Source organism: Oncorhynchus keta, chromosome 7 (assembly GCF_023373465.1).
Source record: "Oncorhynchus keta strain PuntledgeMale-10-30-2019 chromosome 7, Oket_V2, whole genome shotgun sequence".
Taxonomy (NCBI): domain Eukaryota; kingdom Metazoa; phylum Chordata; class Actinopteri; order Salmoniformes; family Salmonidae; genus Oncorhynchus; species Oncorhynchus keta.
In genome coordinates this window covers 38,352,649-38,376,289 of record NC_068427.1, presented here as the reverse complement: position 1 = coordinate 38,376,289, position 23,641 = coordinate 38,352,649, and the positions used below count along the sequence as shown (strand labels likewise).

Here is a 23,641-nt window from a genome sequence, read left to right as displayed (position 1 = left end):
CCCTGTGAGCTGTCAGTCAGACAGTAATGATGGATTTAGGCCCTGGTAGTGTTCATTGGCACACACAATGGAAAACTCAAATTAGCATTTCTTATTGGACAAGTCTAGGTAGTTCCTTCCTGTTCCCGGTTAGTTTTTTTTTCACTGTTCGCCTAATTAACCCAAGTCACAAACACTATTGACCAGGGGGTTGAACAGGAATTGTAGTCTGATGCAGCTGTTTAAATAAGGAGATAACTGACTCACTAACAGAGAAACAGGCCCAGTCATATCCCAGTGTTGGGCTGTTGTCTGAACAGGAGTTAATTGTTTTTACTGGAAGAGAATGTCTCCCTTCCCTCCCAGCTCTACCATGTAATTGGGTGTAAGCACCTTGGATTGGACAGTTTGGTGGTTGGTCAAAACTTTTTTCATATCTTTGTTTCACTTACTGTGAATGATGAATAATTTGCATTGTTGACCAATTGAAGAATATTCAGCTATATGTACCTCTTTGTTCCCCTGTAAAGAAATAAAAAACTATGTAAATAGCAAATGGGCATGGTAACATGTCCCACATGCTGAACTACAACTCCAGCCAAAACACATTTGAAGTATGGCATAGCTGAATATGACAGGGACGCATCTAGCATGCTGTTCAAAAAGACTGTGTGCCAACTCACATCTGTTTCTTTTGTGTACTGTGGCACATAATGTACTGAGTTGGGCATCACATGGGTGCCTTTATATGCCTACACACTGGTGAAAGGTCAGGTTTGTTTAGTGTCATGCCATTACTCATCACTGTGTTGAGACTAATGTGCTCTCTGCTTCTGTACTCTTTTGTTGGCCTCTGCTTCCCGTTGACAATGGCCTTGTTCTGGATAAAACACTTGTGTTACCCTCCTTGTTTATCTGTGGGTCAGTGGTTGTCAAGCTGGTGGAAAGTGATAGGGTTTTCCTTTGCCGGTCTTAGTGAAGTGATATTGTTTTATAGGGTCTGGAACTGTTACACTCTGTATAGCTGAGAGGTTGTGTTGTTGTGCCAAGGTCTTTTACAAACTCTTTATAGAACAGTTATATCTCAAATAAATTCCATTAACAATTTCTCAATAACTATCTAGGATCAGTTGGGGAACACGCCTCTTTTTTGTTATTAAGCCTGCATGTTCACATCAGTTTTGATCTCACGGACTTATCCCCTCTGCATTTACACATAGTCTACTATGGAGGGGACTAATTTAGACCCAAGTGAGGTGTCTCTAAGACTTTCAGTGATGTGACCATCTCTTTTCCCCTGTGCAGGAGAGGATAGGCTGGAGGAAGGAGGCCTTCCACCTGCTGGTGTTTGCCACAGACGATGTGCCTCACCTGGCCTTGGACGGTAAGCTGGGAGGGCTGGTCCAGCCCCATGATGGGGAGTGCCACATGAATGAGAAGAATGAGTACAGTGGCTCCACCAACATGGTAAGACAAGAGTCATGGTTACCATAGAACTATAACATCACTGTCATTATAACATGGTTACTATAGAGCTATAACATCACTGACATCATTATAACATGGTTACTATAGAGCTAGAACATCACTGACATCATTATAACATGGTTACCATAGAGCTAGAACATCCCTGACATCATTATAACATGGTTACCATAGAGCTAGAACATCACTGACATCATTATAACATGGTTACTATAGAGCTAGAACATCACTGACATCATTATAACATGGTTACCATAGAGCTAGAACATCCCTGACATCATTATAACATGGTTACCATAGAGCTAGAAGCTAGAACATCACTGACATCATTATAACATGGTTACTATAGAGCTATAACATCACTGTCATCATCATAACATGGTTACTATAGAGCTATAGCATCACTGTCATTATAACATGTTTACCATAGAGCTATAACATCACTGGCATCATCATAACATGGTTACTATAGAGCTATAGCATCACTGTCATTATAACATGGTTACTATAGAGCTATAACATCACTGACATTATTATAACATGGTTACTCTAGAGCTAGGACATCACTGGCATCATTATAACATGGTTACTATAGAGCTAGGACATCACTGACATCATTATAGCATGGTTACTCTATAGTTGTAACATCACTTACATCATTATAGCATGGTTACTCTATAGCTAGGACATCACTGACATCATTATAACATGGTTACTCTAGAGCTAGGACATCACTGACATTATTATAACATGGTTACTCTATAGCTAGGACATCACTGACATCATTATAACATGGTTACTCTAGAGCTAGGACATCACTGACATTATAACATGGTTACTATAGAGCTATAACATCACTGGCATCATCATAACATGGTTACTATAGAGCTATAGCATCACTGTCATTATAACATGGTTACTCTAGAGCTAGGACATCACTGACATTATAACATGGTTACTCTAGAGCTAGGACATCACTGACATCATTATAACATGGTTACTATAGAGCTAGGACATCATTGACATTATTATAACATGGTTACTCTAGAGCTAGGACATCACTGACATTATAACATGGTTACTCTAGAGCTAGGACATCACTGACATTATAACATGGTTACTATAGAGCTATAACATCACTGTCATCATCATAACATGGTTACTCTCGAGCTATAACATCACTGACATCATTATAACATGGTTATTATCCACATTGCCATTGTGATATATTGCTTGGGTTATTCAATAGATATTGAAATTCTCTACTCAAGCGGCACCTCTCAAGAATGGACTTTGCTTTGCTTTGAGGTAAAGATAACTTCTCAGGCACATTTTCTGCCGCTGGTCTGATTCTTTGACGACCAGAGCCGAGCTATGTTTCTAAAAGGAAGAATGCAGTGTATTCTTTGAAGTATGCTGGTTTGCTGAGTCTGCCTGGCTCAGCTTCCGCTGGAGCTCCTGCTTACTTTATTGGGAACTCACTTCATGTCTTATTGCAGCTGCTTATCTCCTGACAGCCACAGGAAGTGCAAGTTAAAAGCTGTAATTATCTCAGGGAAAGTTCACATAGAAGTTAATTTAGACAACAGTTAGGCTGAGAGCTCAACAATGGTCCCATGTGGCTCAGTTGGTCGAGCATGGCACTTGCAACGCCAGCGTTGTGGGTTTGATTCCCACAGGGGACAAGTACGATAATGCATGCACTCACTACTGTAAGTCGCTGTGGATAAGAAATTACTAGAATGTTAAATGCCTTGAGAGAGGACATAAAGAAACTACTAGAATGTTAAATGCCTTGAGAGAGGACATAAAGAAACTACTAGAATGTTAAATGCCTTGAGAGAGGACATAAAGAAACTACTAGAATGTTAAATGCCTTGAGAGAGGGCATAAAGAAACTACTAGAATGTTAAATGTCTTGAGAGAGGACATAAAGAAACTACTAGAATGTTAAATGTCTTGAGAGAGGACATAAAGAAACTACTAGAATGTTAAATGTCTTGAGAGAGGACATAAAGAGACTACTAGAATGTTAAATGTCTTGAGAGAGGACATAAAGAAACTACTAGAATGTTAAATGTCTTGAGAGAGGACATAAAGAAACTACTAGAATGTTATATGCCTTGAGAGAGGACATAAAGAAACTACTAGAATGTTAAATGTCTTGAGAGAGGACATAAAGAAACTACTAGAATGTTAAATGTCTTGAGAGAGGACATAAAGAAACTACTAGAATGTTAAATGTCTTGAGAGGACATAAAGAAACTACTAGAATGTTAAATGTCTTGAGAGAGGACATAAAGAAACTACTAGAATGTTACATGTCTTGAGAGAGGACATAAAGAAACTACTAGAATGTTAAATGTCTTGAGAGAGGACATAAAGAAACTACTAGAATGTTAAATGTCTTGAGAGAGGACATAAAGAAACTACTAGAATGTTAAATGTCTTGAGAGAGGACATAAAGAAACTACTAGAATGTTAAATGTCTTGAGAGAGGACATAAAGAGACTACTAGAATGTTAAATGTCTTGAAGAGGACATAAAGAAACTACTAGAATGTTAAATGTCTTGAGAGAGGACATAAAGAGACTACTAGAATGTTAAATGTCTTGAGAGAGGACATAAAGAAACTACTAGAATGTTAAATGTCTTGAGAGAGGACATAAAGAAACTACTAGAATGTTAAATGTCTTGAGAGAGGACATAAAGAAACTACTAGAATGTTAAATGTCTTGAGAGAGGACATAAAGAGACTACTAGAATGTTAAATGTCTTGAGAGAGGACATAAAGAAACTACTAGAATGTTAAATGTCTTGAGAGAGGACATAAAGAAACTACTAGAATGTTAAATGCCTTGAGAGAGGGCATAAAGAAACTACTAGAATGTTAAATGTCTTGAGAGAGGACATAAAGAAACTACTAGAATGTTAAATGTCTTGAGAGAGGACATAAAGAAACTACTAGAATGTTAAATGTCTTGAGAGAGGACATAAAGAAACTACTAGAATGTTAAATGTCTTGAGAGAGGACATAAAGAAACTACTAGAATGTTAAATGTCTTGAGAGAGGACATAAAGAAACTACTAGAATGTTAAATGTCTTGAGAGAGGACATAAAGAGACTACTAGAATGTTAAATGTCTTGAGAGAGGACATAAAGAAACTACTAGAATGTTAAATGTCTTGAGAGAGGACATAAAGAAACTACTAGAATGTTAAATGTCTTGAGAGAGGACATAAAGAAACTACTAGAATGTTAAATGTCTTGAGAGAGGACATAAAGAAACTACTAGAATGTTAAATGTCTTGAGAGAGGACATAAAGAAACTACTAGAATGTTAAATGTCTTGAGAGAGGACATAAAGAAACTACTAGAATGTTAAATGTCTTGAGAGAGGACATAAAGAAACTACTAGAATGTTAAATGTCTTGAGAGAGGACATAAAGAAACTACTAGAATGTTAAATGTCTTGAGAGAGGACATAAAGAAACTACTAGAATGTTAAATGTCTTGAGAGAGGACATAAAGAAACTACTAGAATGTTAAATGTCTTGAGAGAGGACATAAAGAAACTACTAGAATGTTAAATGTCTTGAGAGAGGACATAAAGAAACTACTAGAATGTTAAATGTCTTGAGAGAGGACATAAAGAAACTACTAGAATGTTAAATGTCTTGAGAGAGGACATAAAGAGACTACTAGAATGTTAAATGTCTACTAGAATGTTAAATGTCTTGAGAGAGGACATAAAGAGACTACTAGAATGTTAAATGTCTTGAGAGAGGACATAAAGAAACTACTAGAATGTTAAATGTCTTGAGAGAGGACATAAAGAAACTACTAGAATGTTAAATGTCTTGAGAGAGGACATAAAGAAACTACTAGAATGTTAAATGTCTTGAGAGAGGACATAAAGAGACTACTAGAATGTTAAATGTCTTGAGAGAGGACATAAAGAAACTACTAGAATGTTAAATGTCTTGAGAGAGGACATAAAGAAACTACTAGAATGTTAAATGTCTTGAGAGAGGACATAAAGAAACTACTAGAATGTTAAATGTCTTGAGAGAGGACATAAAGAAACTACTAGAATGTTAAATGTCTTGAGAGAGGACATAAAGAAACTACTAGAATGTTAAATGTCTTGAGAGAGGACATAAAGAAACTACTAGAATGTTAAATGTCTTGAGAGAGGACATAAAGAAACTACTAGAATGTTAAATGTCTTGAGAGAGGACATAAAGAGACTACTAGAATGTTAAATGTCTTGAGAGAGGACATAAAGAAACTACTAGAATGTTAAATGTCTTGAGAGAGGACATAAAGAAACTACTAGAATGTTAAATGTCTTGAGAGAGGACATAAAGAGACTACTAGAATGTTAAATGTCTTGAGAGAGGACATAAAGAAACTACTAGAATGTTAAATGTCTTGAGAGAGGACATAAAGAAACTACTAGAATGTTATATGCCTTGAGAGAGGACATAAAGAAACTACTAGAATGTTAAATGCCTTGAGAGAGGACATAAAGAAACTACTAGAATGTTATATGCCTTGAGAGAGGACATAAAGAAACTACTAGAATGTTATATGTCTTGAGAGAGGACATAAAGAAACTACTAGAATGTTAAATGTCTTGAGAGAGGACATAAAGAAACTACTAGAATGTTATATGCCTTGAGAGAGGACATAAAGAAACTACTAGAATGTTAAATGCCTTGAGAGAGGACATAAAGAAACTACTAGAATGTTAAATGCCTTGAGAGAGGACATAAAGAAACTACTAGAATGTTATATGCCTTGAGAGAGGACATAAAGAAACTACTAGAATGTTATATGCCTTGAGAGAGGACATAAAGAAACTACTAGAATGTTATATGCCTTGAGAGAGGACATAAAGAAACTACTAGAATGTTAAATGTCTTGAGAGAGGACATAAAGAAACTACTAGAATGTTATATGCCTTGAGAGAGGACATAAAGAAACTACTAGAATGTTAAATTCCTTGAGAGAGGACATAAAGAAATTCTAAACGCCATGCTAAACAGATGATTTTTTAAATTGAGTTTGATTTAAACAAAGATATATTCATGCACACAGTTTGAGTTTACATAGCTATCGCTATTTGTCAAAGAGCTAATGTAATGAAAACATAATTAACATCATGTGAATTTCAATCAATCCAACTCAATAATATGAAAATTGGCTAAGTGAATAAAAATATTTGGGTGGTTTCTCCCGGAATCGCTAAATGTTTCTATAGTTATTTGCTCTGTGTCATTGGATGCCCTGGGCATTGTAGTCATGTTACATCTGATCGCATTAAGTTCAGTGGAGGTACTCCAACACAAATCCAAAGAATTCACCACCCGTGGATCCTCAGCAACAGGCTAAGTAGGTTTCTCCTCATCTGATTGTGGGACAAAAGGAATACGCACTTCCTAGAACAGAGCTCTGTTTTTCAGGGAAACCGTTGAACTGGAGAAGGTGCAGAGGCAAATGTTTGTCACAGTCCATTTGAAGTGTAACTCTCACTGTTGATTGATTTGGATGTTTACTATGACAAAGGCTTACTGAAGCCAAAAATCTCAAGTCTGATTGTGAGAAAGTGATTATTTATTCAATGCTTAAACATTTTCACTCATTCATACCTCCACTATAGTGAACATTTGACTTAAGTGGAAGTTAGGATTCACATTTTAATGCACAACTCCAGTGCACAGCTGTAAGTTCATAGGTCTAAACCACTTCAGTGTTCTTTGTCCTTTCTGCTGGCGAGAAAGGAAATGTCAGGGGACTCTAACGTAAACACTAACCTGGAATCAGGGGAGAAATCGCTTCTCTTCACTAACTTCCTGACGGGGTGAGATGGAAGCTAAACTATTGAGAACTTTAAAGAAATGTCTCTAACATAAGATTTCCCCATGTTTCTATGTATCCATGTCTCTGTAGGACTACCCCTCTCTGGCTCTACTGGGAGAGAAGCTGGCTGCAAACAACATCTATCTCATCTTCGCTGTGACAAAAAGGCTGTATGTCATTTACAAGGTATATATTCTTTATTGAATTGTATGTTCAGTATTGAGATTAGCTGTGTGTTTGGTGTTTATGGTGTGTACTGTTTGGTGTGTACAGTTTGGTATGTATAGGGGCCTTTATTGTGTGAATTCCTGCAAATATTTGTTTATTTAATAACATTTCTCCTATCTTGTGTTAATGCAGAATTTCACAGCACTGATACCTGGAACCACAGTGGAGATTCTGGATCAGGACTCCAAGAACATCATACAACTTATAGTTAACGCCTACAATGTAAGTAAAGGAGGGTTCTCTTCCATTTGGAGCACAGATTGTGTGTGCTTTAGAAGAAAAGAGTCTCACCTGTCCTCTTTTGAAATGGATGTTGGTTGAAAACATTTTGAAACTGATCGAAAAAGACAGGTATTCCCTGAGCTTGTAATTTTTCCTTTTTGTGCCCTACTGAACATGACCCTGGTCTCTAGAGGAGAAGAGGAAGTATTGAATGTTCATGTTTTAGCATTAGAGATGGATACCCTCACCCAGCCCTTCTATTTAGTGTGGGGTTCTGGGGGTTTACTTCTGTCACACGCTACAGCCCTGTGTCTGTAACTCTGCACTAGTCTAGCACTTTATGGTCACAGAACAAGAAGCAGGTTTATGGCCCAAATCCCGAGACTGAGACCCTCCTGTTACTCCCCAATCCACCACACAGGAAATAGATTCCAGCATTCCCATACTTTGAAGGAAGGATTCTGGAAGGGGCTGAAAAGGGTTCTAGAAGGGCTGAAAGGCATCCACGTTCTTTTGTATTTTAATCCAAGGAGTCAATTTGAGATTTGAGGGACAGAAGAGAAACACATTGTGCAGCAGGTTTAGTTTTTCATAAGGTTGATAAATATTTGTCCTGGCAACATTGCTGAGATGGTTCTAATTGAGGTCACTGCTATGCTGGAAAAACGGCAACAGACTGGTGTGCTAGGAGATTTGCATCTTGTCCTTGTTTAGAATTGTAATTTCATTTTCCCTTGGTTATATGGAACAAGAAACACCACATTTATGGAAAATATGAGACCAGAGATTTAAATCCCCACCAGACTAATTGATGGGTCATGCTAAATCTCATCTTCATTATACCAAAGTTAAGCCGGGGCCTCTAAGGATCTTGAATTATAATTTGACGTTAATGTTTATGATTGTCATAGCAGACACTCTCCTAATCCATTCTCAAATCATCCATCCTCCTTCTGTCTTGTATTATTGCGCTGTGGTCTGTTGACTAAAACCGGACTCGAGGTCACCGTAAATCTACTTTGCCACTGTGGTTCCTGTTTGGCCATAGAAGGGATCTTAAAGCCAGTCTGATTTGAGTGGTTAGGCTACATTGCCCCAGCCCCATTTCTCAGCTTACCAAACAAAGTGGTGTTCAGGCTGTTGAAATGGCAGATTGTCTTTAATGCGCTGCAGGAAGGCAGTTACTGTAAATAATTCACTCGTTTGTACTAGTTGAGAGGAAACAACATTTAAGGGATGAAATAATGTCTTTCTCTGTGTGTTTTGAAGTTTTCCTTAACTCTTCCAATCAAGCCGTGTCATTTTTTTCAGTCAAGCATTTTACTTTCTGTGATTGAGAGGAACCACTTGTTTTTGCATAGTTAAGTACACAAGAGTTGATTCTAGAACTGGTAATTATGGCAAACAAAGTGTTGAGACTGTCAAATATGGATGACCACCAGCGAGCAAAGTGTTGCCTATATTCTGTACATCTATTCACTTGTCAAGACACCACAACATTGGCTTCGTAGCACGGTCTTTATTGAGGGTGGTGCGGTTTCAACGCATAAGCAATTTAGCTATTTCAACACATTTTGTTATCAGAGAAGAAAAAGTCATTCTCAGTTCATTGTGTTCTTTTCCCAATACAGGCCAGAGCAAGGCAGAGATCAATCATGGGTATATGTCAGTCAGGCATGGTTCAATCAGTCATGGGTATCTGTCTGTCTGTCAGTCAGGCATGGTTCAATCAGTCATGGGTATCTGTCTGTCAGTCAGGCATGGTTCAATCAGTCATGGGTATTTGTCTGTCAGTCAGGCATGGTTCAATCAGTCATGGGTATTTGTCTGTCAGTCAGGCATGGTTCAATCAGTCATGGGTATTTGTCTGTCAGTCAGGCATGGTTCAATCAGTCATGGGTATCTGTCTGTCAGTCAGGCATGGTTCAATCAGTCATGGGTATCTGTCTGTCAGTCAGGCATGGTTCAATCAGTCATGGGTATCTGTCTGTCAGTCAGGCATGGTTCAATCAGTCATGGGTATTTGTCTGTCAGTCAGGCATGGTTCAATCAGTCATGGGTATCTGTCTGTCAGTCAGGCATGGTTCAATCAGTCATGGGTATATGCCAGCCTAGCATGGTTCTGATAACCCTCCTGTCAAAATTCTGTAGCTGTGATGCGTTGGAGAGAACACATACGCTTGTAAAATACAGACACGGCAGGCACATAGCGGAAAAGCCACGCTATTGTACACACACTCCGTATCCATGCCAACCGAACCGCTGTGGGGTAGAATCATAAAAGACAGAATAAACCATTATAAACCTTGCTTAACCAAGGCATTTTGTTCTCTCCTATTCTCCATGTTTCTCTCTTTTCCATCCCAACTGCTAACAGAAACAGATTGGATTACAGGCTCTTACTGGTTTCATTATAAAATGCTGAGTGGTGGTGTTTCTGAGTGGATCCAGTGGCAGGGGTACTGGAAAAATGTAACTAGGGTTGCACATTTTGGGGAATATTCAGAGGTGGAAAACTTTCCGTGGGAATTAACGGGAATATATGGGAATTAATATTAATACCATTTAAATGTAGATGTTTTTTTTGCATTGGATATATTTACCATATCATATTTATTTATATCACCTTTATTTAACCAGGTAGGCTAGTTGAGATCAAGTTCTCATTTACAATTGCGCCCTGCCCAAGATAAAGCAAAGCAGTTCGACACATACAACAACACAGAGTTACACATGGAGTAAAACAAAACATACAGTCAATAATACAGTAGAAAAATCTATATACAAAGTATATATACAATGTGAGCAAATGAGGTGAGATAAGGGAGGTAAAGGCAAAAACATGGCGAAGTAAATACAATATCGCAAGTAAAACACTGGAATGGTAGATTTGCAGTGGAAGAATGTGCAAGGTAGAGAGAAATAATGGGGTGCAAAGGAGCAAAATAAATACAGTAGGGGTAGAGGTAGTTGTTTTGGCTAAATTATAGATGGGCTATGTACAGGTGCAGTAATCTGTGAGCTGCTCTGACAGCTACATTTACATTACATTTAAGTCATTTAGCAGACGCTCTTATCCAGAGCGACTTACAAATTGGCGCATTCACCTTATGACATCCAGTGGAACAGCCACTTTACAATAGTGCATCTAAATCTTTTAGGGGGGGAGGGGGGGTGAGAAGGATTACTTTATCCTATCCTAGGTATTCCTTAAAGAGGTGGGGTTTCAGGTGTCTCCGGAAGGTGGTGATTGACTCCGCTGTCCTGGCTGGTGCTTAAAGCTAGTGAGGGAGATAAGTGTTTCCAGTTTCAGAGATTTTTGTAGTTCGTTCCAGTCATTGGCAGCAGAGAACTGGAAGGAGAGGCGGTCAAAGGAAGAATTGGTTTTGGGGGTGACCAGTGAGATATACCTGCTGGAGCGCGTGCTACGGGTGGGTGCTGCTATGGTGACCAGCAAGCTGAGATAAGAGGGGACTTTACCTAGCATGGTCTTGTAGATGACCTGGAGCCAGTGGATTTGGCGTCGGGTATGAAGCGAGGGACAGCCAATGAGAGCTTACAGGTTGCAGTAGTGGGTAGTATATGGGGCTTTGGTGACAAACCGGATGGCACTGTGATAGACTGCATCCAATTTGTTAAGTAGAGTGTTGGAGGCTATTTTGTAAATGACATCGCCGAAGTCGAGGATCCGTAGGATGGTCAGTTCTACAAGGGTATGTTTGGCAGCATGAGTGAAGGATGCTTTGTTGTGAAATAGGAAGCCAATTCTAGATTTAACTTCGGATTGGAGATGTTTGATGTGAGTCTGGAAGGAGAGTTTACAGTCTAACCAGACACCTAGGTATTTGTAGTTGTTAACATATTCTAAGTCAGAACCGTCCAGAGTAGTGATGTTAGTGATGCGGCAAGGTGCAGGCAGCGATCGGTTGAAGAGCATGCATTTAGTTTTACTTGTATTTAAGAGCAATTGGGGGCCACGGAAGGAGAGTTGTATGAAGATGAATATGAAGACCGAGACATAAACCTTTTACCTTATCATAAGTAGACATAATTGCAAATGATTAAATCCTTTCAATAGAAATTAAAAAACAATTTAGTTACAAATTCAAATTGAATTAAATGAGTTGACTCTTCACATGGGATGATTTCACTGAACAACAAAGAAAGGGAATATTGAATGATCCCCAATGATTCATCGCATCTCCCAAAAATGTTTTCAATGTGCATCTGTAAAATGATAGTCTAGAAACTAAGGCTTTGGTTGTCTTCCTCTCAGACTTCCATGTCTTCTCCCTGGACCTGCTCAATGTCCACCTCTTGAACATCAGACTCTGAGGCCTCATCTTCACTGTCACTTTCCAACCTTGTTGAGGATGGCTTGTTGTCAGGCTCAAAAAGCCTCAAATTTGCCCAGACAGCTACCAATTTTTCAACCCTTGTTGGTCAGACTATTGCGTGCTTTGGTGTGTGTGTGTTCCCAAACAAGGACGAGTTGCGCTCTGAGGCGGCTGATGTTGGTGGGATTTGGATGATGGAGGCAACAGGGGAAAGGGCCTCAGATCCACAAAGTCCCTTCCACTAGGTGGCTGATGCAATATGGCAGTCGTGCCAACAAATCTCATCTCCAACTAAAAAACAGTGGTTGGAAGTGTACTTCGCCAAACTGCAAAGAACCTTGCCCTCATCCAGGCCAAGGTGGTAAGACACGGTAGTGATGACACCATTGGCCTGGTTGATATCTACATCAGACAGGATACTCTTGCCAGCATAATTGGGGTCTAACATGTACGCTGCGTCATGTATGGGCTTCAGGCAGAAGCCTGAACATCTCTTCACGCTTTTTGATGTAATTCAGAACTGCAGTTTCCTCTGCATGGAGCAACAGTGAAGTGGGCAGGGCAATACAGATTTCTTCTCTTACATCTGCGTGCAGAGTGAACATCAGACAGGATGGCATTGTCTCCCTCAATCCGTGCAATGGTTACTGCTGTAGGTTTCAGGAGTTTCAGGCTACTTACCACTCTCTCCCAAAATACATCATCCAGGAGGATCCTCTTGATGGGGCTGTCCATATCGGCAGGCTGTGATATGGACATTTCTTGGAGAGACTCCTTCCCCTCCAAGAGACTGTCAAACATGATGTCAACACCACCCCCAATGGGTGTTGCTGGGCAGCTTCAATGTGGTGCTCTTATTCTTCTCACTTTGCTTGGTGAGGTAGATGGCTGCTATAACTTGATGACCCTTCACATACCTAACCATTTCCTTAGCTCTCTTGTAGAGTGTATCCATTGTTTTCAGTGCCATGATGTCCTTGATGAGCAGATTCAATGAATGACCAGCACAGCCAATGGATGTGATGTGAGGGTAGGACTCCTAGGACCAAGCAGCCTTCATGTTCACAGCATTGTCTGTCACCAGTGCAAATACCTGCTGTGGTCCAAGGTCATTGATGACTGCCTTCAGCTCATCTGCAATGTGAGACCAGTGTGTCTGTTGTCCCTTGTGTCTGTGGTCTTGTAGAATATTGGTTGAGGGATGGAGATGATGTAGTTAATTATTCCTTGCCCACAAACATTCGACCACCCATCAGAGACTGCTTTCTCTATGATTTGCTTGACCTTCACTTAAACTCTGAACTCTGCATCCAGCAAATAGATAGATAAATAGTAGATAAAGCATGTCTGGTTGGAGGGGTGTATGCTGGGCAGAGAACATTCAGAAATATCTTCTATTACACATTCCCTGTGAGCATCAGAGGTGAACTAGTTTAATACACAGCTCAAGCAAGATATTCATCAGCATTTCACTTACTACGTTCCTCCATTGAGTCAAAACAACCTTCTGATTCCAGGAGGACCATGAGCTGTTAATGTTGATACGGTGTCTGATTCATCATTTTCACCTCGAATAGAAGTAGAGAGATTTTTGTCAGAGGTTGTTTGTTGTGAGCGCTGAGAGAGAGATGGCCATATGATTCTGCATCTTTATTGCATCCTTCACATATGATTTGGCACAGTATTTGCAAATGTACATAGCTTTTCTTTCTACATTAGCTGGAGTGAAATGTCTCCCCATATCAGATAGTGCCCGTGGCATTTTCCTGTAAAGATTAGAATTTTTTTGGTAAAAAAAAATACAATTCCATGTACAGATAAGTAACTCCTTTGTAAGATTTTTGTTTAAATGAAACATGTATGGAAACAGGAGAATTAACACTCCTCAGTTAGCAGGCTCAAGCAAGCTAAAACCTAAAACCCACATGGTAGCAAAAACTAACTAGCAGAAATTGTTAACAAGTTAGAAATTATTTAAACATACTTTGCTGTAGGCTATTATTTACTAGTTAACAAAAAATAATGTATATCATATCAAATATATTCACCCCACCCAGTATTGTAATCAAAACTTACCAGAAAGCATGTAGTCCTTGTCTCAGACAGTGTAGTAGTGTGGGCTCAATAGCATCTCAGTAGTGTGCAAGATCTTGAGAAGCAGCTGTACATGTGATGGAAGAGTGCACTGCACATGTGATGGAACAGTGCACTGTGCATGCAGAGGTTTGCAATTCTATTGAATTGGGGAAACTTTAACCATAATATGCCACAAGACCTAGAATTGCCTTGTGTGTATCCCACAAAAAGAGATTCACTGTTATAAGCCAACTTTTTTGACGAATTTAAGCAACATTTCCAAAATTCCCATGGAACATTTCCTGAAATTCCAGAAATTGCAACACTAAATGTAACATTCAAATAGTATAGAAACCACCAGTGAACCTCTGTGCCAACTCTAATATACAGAGATACTTTAACTCTCGTGATCTATTGATTAGACCAGTGAACCATCCGTCTTGTTTTCAAATAAATCAAACATTTACTACTTTGATGTAAAGGTCAAAAGTACTTATTACATTTACATTACATTTAAGTCATTTAGCAGACGCTCTTATCCCTTATTCATAAGGGTCTGTGTTTTTGTGTTCAAGGCATATGCTTTTGTGATTTTTTTTTTTTTTTTTTCAAGCCTCTCTCTGTGTTTGTGTCCTCCCTCCAGAACATCCGGTCCAAGGTGGAGCTGACCGTGTGGGATCAACCTGAAGACCTCAGTCTGTCCTTCACTGCCACCTGTCAGGACGGACAGCCTCTCCCAGGCCTCAGGAAGTGTGCCGACCTCAAGATTGGAGACACGGTGAGTCCTACATCGGCCTCCCGGCTTTCCATGGATTTTCGCTATGTGCCCAAGCTGGAAATTCAAAATTGGCTGTATCTTAAAAATGTATACTGAACAATAATATAAACGCAACATGTGAAGTGTTGGTCCCATTTTTCACGAGCTGAAATAAAATATCCCAGAAATGTTCCATATGCACAAAAAGCTTATTTCTCTAAAATGTGCACAAATTTTTACATCCCTGTTGTGAGCATTTCTTCTTTGCCAAGATAATCCATCCACCTGACAGGTGTGGTATATCAAGAAGCTGAATAAACAGCATGATCATTACACAGGTGTGCTGGGGACAATTAAAGGCTACTTTAAAAAGTGCAGTTTTGTCACAACACAATGCCACAGATGTCTCAAGTTTTAAGGGAGCATGAAATTGGCATGCTGACTACAGGAATGTCCAAATGAGTTGTTGCCAGATAATTGAATGTTAATTTTTTGACCATAAGCCGCCTCCAACGTCGTTTAAAAACCCTTAATTTAACCAAGAATGCAGTTAAGAAAATCCCTAACAAAGTAAGGGATAAGAATAACAAATAATTAAAGAGCAGCAGTAAATAACAATAGCGGGGCTATATACAGGGGGTACCGGTATAGGGTCAATGTGGAGGCTATATACAGGGGGTACCGGTACAGAGTCAATGTGGAGGCTATATACAGCGGGTACCGGTACAGAGTCAATGTGGAGGCTATATACAGCGGGTACCGGTACAGAGTCAATGTGGAGGCTATATACAGGGGGTACCGGTACAGAGTCAATGTGGAGGCTATATACAGGGGGTACCGGTACAGAGTCAATGTGGAGGCTATATACAGGGGGTACCGGTACAGAGTCAATGTGGAGGCTATATACAGCGGGTACCGGTACAGAGTCAATGTGGAGGCTATATACAGGGGGTACCGGTACAGAGTCAATGTGGAGGCTATATACAGGGGGTACCGGTACAGAGTCAATGTGGAGGCTATATACAGGGCGTACCGGTACAGAGTCAATGTGGAGGCTATATACAGGGGGTACCGGTACAGAGTCAATGTGGAGGCTATATACAGGGTGTTACGGTACTGAGTCAATGTGGAGGCTATATACAGGGGTACCGGTACAGAGTCAATGTGGAGGCTATATACAGGGGGTACCGGTACAGAGTCAATGTGGAGGCTATATACAGGGGTACCGGTACAGAGTCAATGTGGAGGCTATATACAGGGGGTACCGGTACAGAGTCAATGTGGAGGCTATATACAGGGGGTACCGGTACAGAGTCAATGTGGAGGCTATATACAGGGGGTACCGGTACAGAGTCAATGTGGAGGCTATATACAGGGGGTACCGGTACAGAGTCAATGTGGAGGCTATATACAGGGGGTACCGGTACAGAGTCAATGTGGAGGCTATATACAGGGGGTACCGGTACAGAGTCAATGTGGAGACTATATACAGGGGGTACCGGTACAGAGTCAATGTGGAGACTATATACAGGGGGTACCGGTACAGAGTCAATGTGGAGGCTATATACAGGGGGTACCAGTACAGAGTCAATGTGGAGGCTATATACAGGGGGTACCGGTACAGAGTCAATGTGGAGGCTATATACAGGGGGTACCGGTACAGAGTCAATGTGGAGACTATATACAGGGGGTACCGGTACAGAGTCAATGTGGAGACTATATACAGGGGGTACCAGTACAGAGTCAATGTGCGGGGGCACCGGTGTCGAGGTTATTGAGATAATTATGTACATGTACTTAGAGTTATTAAAGGGGCTATGCATAGATATTAACAGAGAATAGCAGCAGCGTAGGTGGGGGGGAAATGCAAATAGTCTGGGTAGCCATTTGATTAGATGTTCAGGAGTTTTATGGCTTGGGGGTCGAAGCTGTTTAGAAGCAAATCAAATGTATTTATAAAGCCCTTCGTACATCAGCTGATATCTCAAAGTGCTGTACAGAAACCCAGCCTAAAACCCCTAACAGCAAGCAATGCAGGTGTAGAAGCATGGTGGCTAGGAAAAACTCCCTAGAAAGGCCAAAACCTAGAGAGGAACCAGGCTATGAGGGGTGGCCAGTCCTCTTCTGGCTGTGCCGGGTGGAGATTATAACAGAACATGCCCAGGATGTTCAAATGTTCATAAATGACCAGCATGGTCAAATAATAATAATCACAGTAGTTGTCGAGGGTGCAGCAAGTCAGCACCTCAGGAGTTAATGTCAGTTGGCTTTTCATAGCCGATCATTAAGAGTATCTCTACCACTCCTGGGACAGGTAGCACGTCCGGTGAATAGGTCAGGATTCCATAGCCGCAGGCAGAACAGCACTAGAAGCCTCTTGGACCTAGACTTGGTGCTTTGGTACCGCTTGCTGTGCAGTAGTAGAGAGAACAGTCTATGACTAGGGTAGCTGGAGTATTTGACAATATGTATGAACCTCCTCTGACACCACCTGGTTAACGAGGTCCTGGATGACAGGAAGCTTGGCCCCGGTGATGTACTGGGCCGTATTCACTACAGTTGCCATACCAGGCAGTGATGCAACCCATCAGGATGCTCTTGATGGTACAGCTGTAGATCCTTTTGAGGATCTGAGGACCCATGCCAAATCTTTTCAGTCTCCTGAGGGGAATAGGCTCTGTCGTGCCCTCTTCACGACTATCTTGATGTGCTTGGACCATGTTAGTTTGTTGGTGATGTGGACACCAAGGAACTTGAAGCTCTCAACCTGCTCCACTACAGTCCCGTTGATGAGAATGGTGGCGTGCTCGGTCCTCCTTTTGCTATGATCCACGATCATCTCCTTTGTCTTGATAATGTTTGGCCCACGGTGTGTTCTTGCCATTTTAGATGGAATGCATTCTTCCCTTCCTTTGTTTCAGAAAAACAATAAGGTCGGGGGACGTGGGATCACTGCACATCTGAATCGCTTTGAATTCTGCACTGTTTAAATGTTCAAATCTTGAGTCTCCTCTAAAATCAGATTTTTAGGACAGAAGATTTTTTACTTCTCTGAAATCTCAAGTCACAAAAATAAAAAATATTCTGCAACACCATGGGCCAAAAGGTTATTTGTATGTCATTTTATTGTTAGTGTATTGTTGGTTAAGAGCTTGTAAGTAAGCATTTCACCTCAAGGTCTGCACCTGTTGTATTCGGCACATGTGACAAATAACATTTTATTCGATATATTGGCCTCAATTAGAGATTTGTACAGGATCTATTGAAACTCTTAACGTGGGGCTACTTTGCGCCAACACGCAGAGGTCCGACCCTGTGGAAGCCCCAGAGTCTCCCCCACTCCCTTACTGATTCCTTATTTGTCTTAATTGAATGTTGGGATGGGGAGTCGGGGACTGGGGATTGGGGCTGAATGAATCATTGTAGTGAATAGGGGGAATCCCATCTCTCTATTGCCAGGGTGATGGGTCTTGTGGAATTGTTCTTCCCAAAGCCCCAGTGTCTCCCTCACTGATTCTTATTTGTCTTAATTGAATGTAGGGATGGGGAGTGGGGATGGCGTCTGAATGAATAATGTTAGTGAATGGGGGGGAATCACATCTCACATCTCTATGGCCAGGGTGATGGGTTTAACTCTGTCTTTTGTTCTGCAGCGGGGGAATTTGCTGTGCAGGCCTCTGAGTGCCAATCTGTCCTCCTAAAGAGAACATGAAGCAGCCGAAAGCCCAGGGGCTCGTTACCAATGCATCTCCCTCCCCTCTGACCTTGTCCTCCATTGCCTTTTGAGAAGGAGGCGAGGAAAGAGGACATGAGGAATCAAGGAAAACGTATTGGGAAAGTGTCCCAGGTGTCAGTCACATGGTATCTGTCCCAGATGGCACCCTATTCCCTATGTAGCACACTACTTTTCACCACGGCCCATAGTGCTCTGGTTAAAAGTAGTGCCATTTATAGGTAATACGGTGCCATTTGGGACATAACTAGGGTCTCCTGCTGCAGCCTCGCTGCGGGGCCTGATGCTGCATGTCAATGTCCTCACAACAAGTTTGTTGGTGAAACCAGAGGCGATGGACGAACAAAGATCGCATGGTAACAGACATGTGTTTGCCCCAGTGTAGAAAGTTAAGTCCATATCCTATTTAAGGCAACACTCTCTCAAACCCTGCATAGTACTAAATATGTCCCATACGTACAAACAGATTAGGCTGTTAAGACTACATCAACACACTCCCTGTCTATCAGGCTCTGTCTCTCAGGGAGTATGTTGTTGAATGCCACGGTGAAGGAGACAAAGTACAGTCTAGAGGCATTTTGATCGCATACTGCAGGACATTTCTCCTTAGTAACAATGATCTCTCAAATGTGAAGACAACTTCTTCAGGGTTAGGTGAATCTAATAGAATTTACCACGTATAATTTTGTCTTGAAATGCAGAGTACTATCAAATGTCATTGTCAAAGATGAGAATAGTTTTCCCCTGAGTAAAGGAGATTGTCCTGCTGGGCTACCGTTTACAGCATAAAAATTAGTGTTTTGGCAGCCAGCGTATCACAGCTGTATCAACTTTTGCTCATGCATGCAAGCACACACACCGCATCTGCTCCCCCCCACACACACACACTTAATTTCTCTCAACCTCTGAGCTAACAGGCCAACTGTTACGCAGGCAACTCTTTCATTGAGACAGACTCAATGAAAGAATCATCTGCTGCTCCCTCCACTCCACTTCTCTATTCCAGCCCTCTCTCCCAATCACAGCAGTGATGTCCTGTGATTTTCAGATGGCGCTGACAGATATGGCAGCTCTGCTTCTATTTTATTTTTTTTGTGTTATTTCTTACATTATTAGCCCAGAATTTGTTTTGTGTTATTACATACATCCAGAAATAACTTTTGGATATCATAGCAGCGGTAACTCACCAGCATTACGACCAGGAGTGCGACTTTCCTGAGTTGGATCCTTTGTTCGTACCCCGCAGGGCAATTGAACTTGTTCCAGAGGCTGCTCCGAAACACCGCTGGCGGGGAAGATGTATTCGGAGTGGACTTCTAGTCCGACTCGAGAGGCACGCACACCACCCACCGCTTCTGAGTATATTACTCGCTAATGTTCAGTCTCTGGATAATAAAGTTGATGAGCTCAGGGCGAGGATTTCTTTCCAGAGAGACATCAGGGATTGTAACATACTCTGTTTCATGGAAAAATGTCTCTCTCAGGATATACTGTCCCTGTCCATACAACCATCTGGGTTCTCAGTACATTGCGCAGACAGGAATAAAAAACTCTCCGGGAAGAAGAAAGGAGAGGGTGTGTGTTTCATGGTTAACTACTCATGGTGTGATTGTGATAATGTACAGAAACTCAAGTCCTTCTGTTCACCCGCCCTATAATACCTCACATTCAAATGCTGACCGTATTACCTCCCAAGAGAATTATCTTCGGTTATAGTCACAGCCGTGTATATTCCCCCTCAAGCCGATACCACGACGGCCCTCAAAGAACTACACTGGACTTTATGTAAACTGGCAACCACATATCCTGAGGATGCATTTGTTATAGCTGGGGATTTTAACAAAGCAAATTTGAGGAAAATGCTACCGAATTTCTACCAACATCTTGACTGTAGTACTCACGCTGGTAAAACATTGGACCACTGCTACTCAACGTTTATAAAATGCCTACAAGGCCCTCTCCCGCCCTCCCTTCCTATAGGCAGAAACTCAAACAGGAGGTACCTGTGCTAAGGTCTATTCACCGCTGGTCTGACCAATCGGAATCCATGCTTAAATATTTTTTTCATCACACACACTGGGATATGTTCCGGTAGCCTCTAAGAATAACATTGACGGATACAGTGACTGAGTTCATCAGGAAATGTTTAGGGGATTTTGTACCCACTGTGACTATTAAAACCTACCCAAACCAGAAACCGTGGATAGATGGCAGCATTTGCACAAAACTGAAAGCGTGAACCACTGCATTTAACCATCGCAAGGTGACTGGGAATATGGCCAAATACAAACAGTGTAGTTATTCCCTACGTAAGGCAATCAAACAGACAAAACGTCAGTACAGAGCCACAAAGTGGAGTCACAATTCAACAACATGAGACGTATCTGGCAGGGTCTACAGACAATCACAGACTACGAAGGGAAAACCAGCCACGTTGCGGACAGATGTCTTGCTTCCAGACAAGCTAAACTCCTTCTTCGCCCGCTTTGAGGATAACACGATGGACTGTGGGCTCTCCTTCTCTGTGTCTGACGTGAGTGAGACATTTAAGCATGTTAACCCTCGAAAAGCTGCCGGCCCAAACGGCATCCCTACCGTACGGACATATTCAATCAATCCCTATCCCAGTCTGCTGTCCCCACACGCTTTAAGATTGGCACCATTGTTCCTGTTCCCAAGAAAGCCAATGTAACTGAACTAAATGACTATCGCCCTGTAGCTCTCACTTCTGTCATCATGAAGTGCTTTGACAGACTAGTCAAGGATCATATTACCTCCACCCTAACTGTCACCCTTGACCCACTTCAATTTTCTTACCGCCCCAATAGGTCCACAGACGATACAATCGCCATCACACTGCCCTATCCCATCTGGACAAGAGGAATACGTATGTGAGAATGCTGTTCATCGACTAGAGTTCAGCATTTAACACCATAGTACCTTCCAAACTCATCATTAAGCTGGCGTCCCTGGGTCTTGACCCTACCTTTTGCAACTAGGTCCTGGACTTCCTGACGGGCCGCACCTAGGGGGTGAGGGTAGGAAACAACCTCTCCACTGCGCTGATCCTCAACACTGGGGCCCCACAAGGGTGCGTTCTCAGCCCCCTCCTGTTCACCCACGACTGCGTGGCCATTCACACCTCCAACTCAGGTTTGCAGACGACACAATAGTAGTAGGCTCGATTGCCAACAGCGACGAGCTAGCCTACAGGGAGGAAGTGAGGGCCCTCTGAGTGTGGTGTCAGGAAAATAACGTCTCACTCAATGTCAGCAAAACAAAAGAGATGATCGTGGAGCACCACCTATCCACATCGACGTGACAGCAGTGGAGAAGGTGGAAAGTTTTTCACACTGCCTTATCCCATCTGGACAAGAGGAATACCTATTTAAGAATGCTGTTCATTGACTATAGCTCAGCATTCAACACCATATTACCCTCCAAGCTCATCATTAAGCCTGGGGCCCTGTGCAACTGGGTCCTGGACTTCCTGACGGGTCGACCCCCAGGTGGTGAAGGTAGGAAACAACACCTCCACTTCGCTGATCCTCAACACTGGGGCCCCACAAGGGTGCGTGCCTAACCCCCTCTTGTACTCCCTGTTCACCCATGACTGCATGGCCTGGCACGTCTCAAACGCAACAGAAGTAGGCCTGATTACCAACAATGACGAGACAGGGAAGAGGGGAGTGCCCTGGGAGACTGGTGCCAGGAAAATAAATAACCTCTCACTCAACGTCAACAAAACAAAGGAGCTGATCGTGGACAGGAAACATCAGAGGGAGCACACCCCTATCCACATCGATGGGACCGCAGTGGAGAAGGTTGAAAGCTTTAAGTTCGTTGGCGTACACATCACTGATGATCTGAAATGGTCCACCCACACAGAGTGGTGAAGAAGGCTCAACAGTGCCTCTTCAAACTCAGGAGGCTGAAGACATTTGACTTGGCCCCTAAAACCCTCACACTTTTAGAGATGCACAATTGAGAGCATCCTGTCGGGCTGTATCACCACCTAGTACGGAAACTGCACCGCCCGCAGTGGCAGGGCTCTCCATAGGATGGTGTAGTCTGCCAAACGCATCACCGGGGGCAAACTACCTGCCCTCCAGGACTGAAAACAGCTCTTATCTCAAAGCCACCAGACCTGTTAAATAGCCATCACTAGCCGGCTTCCATCCGGTTAAGCAATCCTGCACCTTAGAGGCTGATGCCCTATATATAGTTGAAGTCAGACGTTTCATACACCTTAGACAAATACATTTAAACTCAGTTTTTCACAATTCCTGACATTTAATCCTAGTAAAACTTGTCTTAGGTCAGTTCGGATCACCACTTTATTTTAAGAATGTGAAATGTCAGAATAATAGAGAATTATTTCTTTCAGCTTTTATTTCTTTCATCACATTCTCAGTGGGTGGGGAATTTTACAAACAATCAATTAGTATTTGGTAGCATTGCCTTAAACAATTTAAATTTGGGTCAAACGTTTCGGGTAGCCTTTCACAAGCTTCCCACAATTTCTCCTGACAGAGCTGGTGTAACTGAGTTGGGTTTGTAGTCCTCCTTGCTCCCACATGCTTTTTCAGTTCTGCCCACAAATATCTATAGGATTGAGGTCAGTGCTTTGTGATGGCCACTCCAATACCTTGAGTTTGTTGTCCTTAAGCCGTTTTGCCACAACTTTCAAAGTATGCTTGGGGTCATTGTCCATTTGGAAGACCCATTTGCGACAAAGCTTGAACTTCCTGACTGATGTTTCCATCCTCATGATGCCATCTATTTTGTAAAGTGTACCAGTCCCTCCTGCAGCATAGCACCCCCACAACATGATGCTGCCACCCCCGTGCTTCACAGTTGGGATGGTGTTCTTCGGCTTGCAAACCTCTCCCGTTTTCCTCCAAACATAACGCTGGTCATTATGGCCAAACAGTTCTATTTTTGTTTCATCATACCAG

General features: G+C 41.8%; 1 protein-coding gene across 6 annotated transcripts in view; it reads left to right on the top strand.

The window, feature by feature from the left end:
- Positions 1–23,641, top strand: part of LOC118386354 (integrin beta-5-like) — a 97,736-nt gene that overhangs the window by 5,549 nt on the left and 68,546 nt on the right. For all 6 annotated transcript variants that reach the window (XR_008139929.1, XM_052522787.1, XM_052522786.1 and 3 more), the window contains exons 6-9: positions 1,285–1,446; positions 7,421–7,516; positions 7,691–7,780; positions 14,837–14,971. Coding sequence is in view for 5 of the 6 variants with exons in the window: in XM_052522787.1 (XP_052378747.1) it covers positions 1,285–1,446; positions 7,421–7,516; positions 7,691–7,780; positions 14,837–14,971 (483 nt within the window). In the remaining variant the exon portion in view is untranslated. The remainder of the gene's footprint in view (positions 1–1,284; positions 1,447–7,420; positions 7,517–7,690; positions 7,781–14,836; positions 14,972–23,641) is intronic.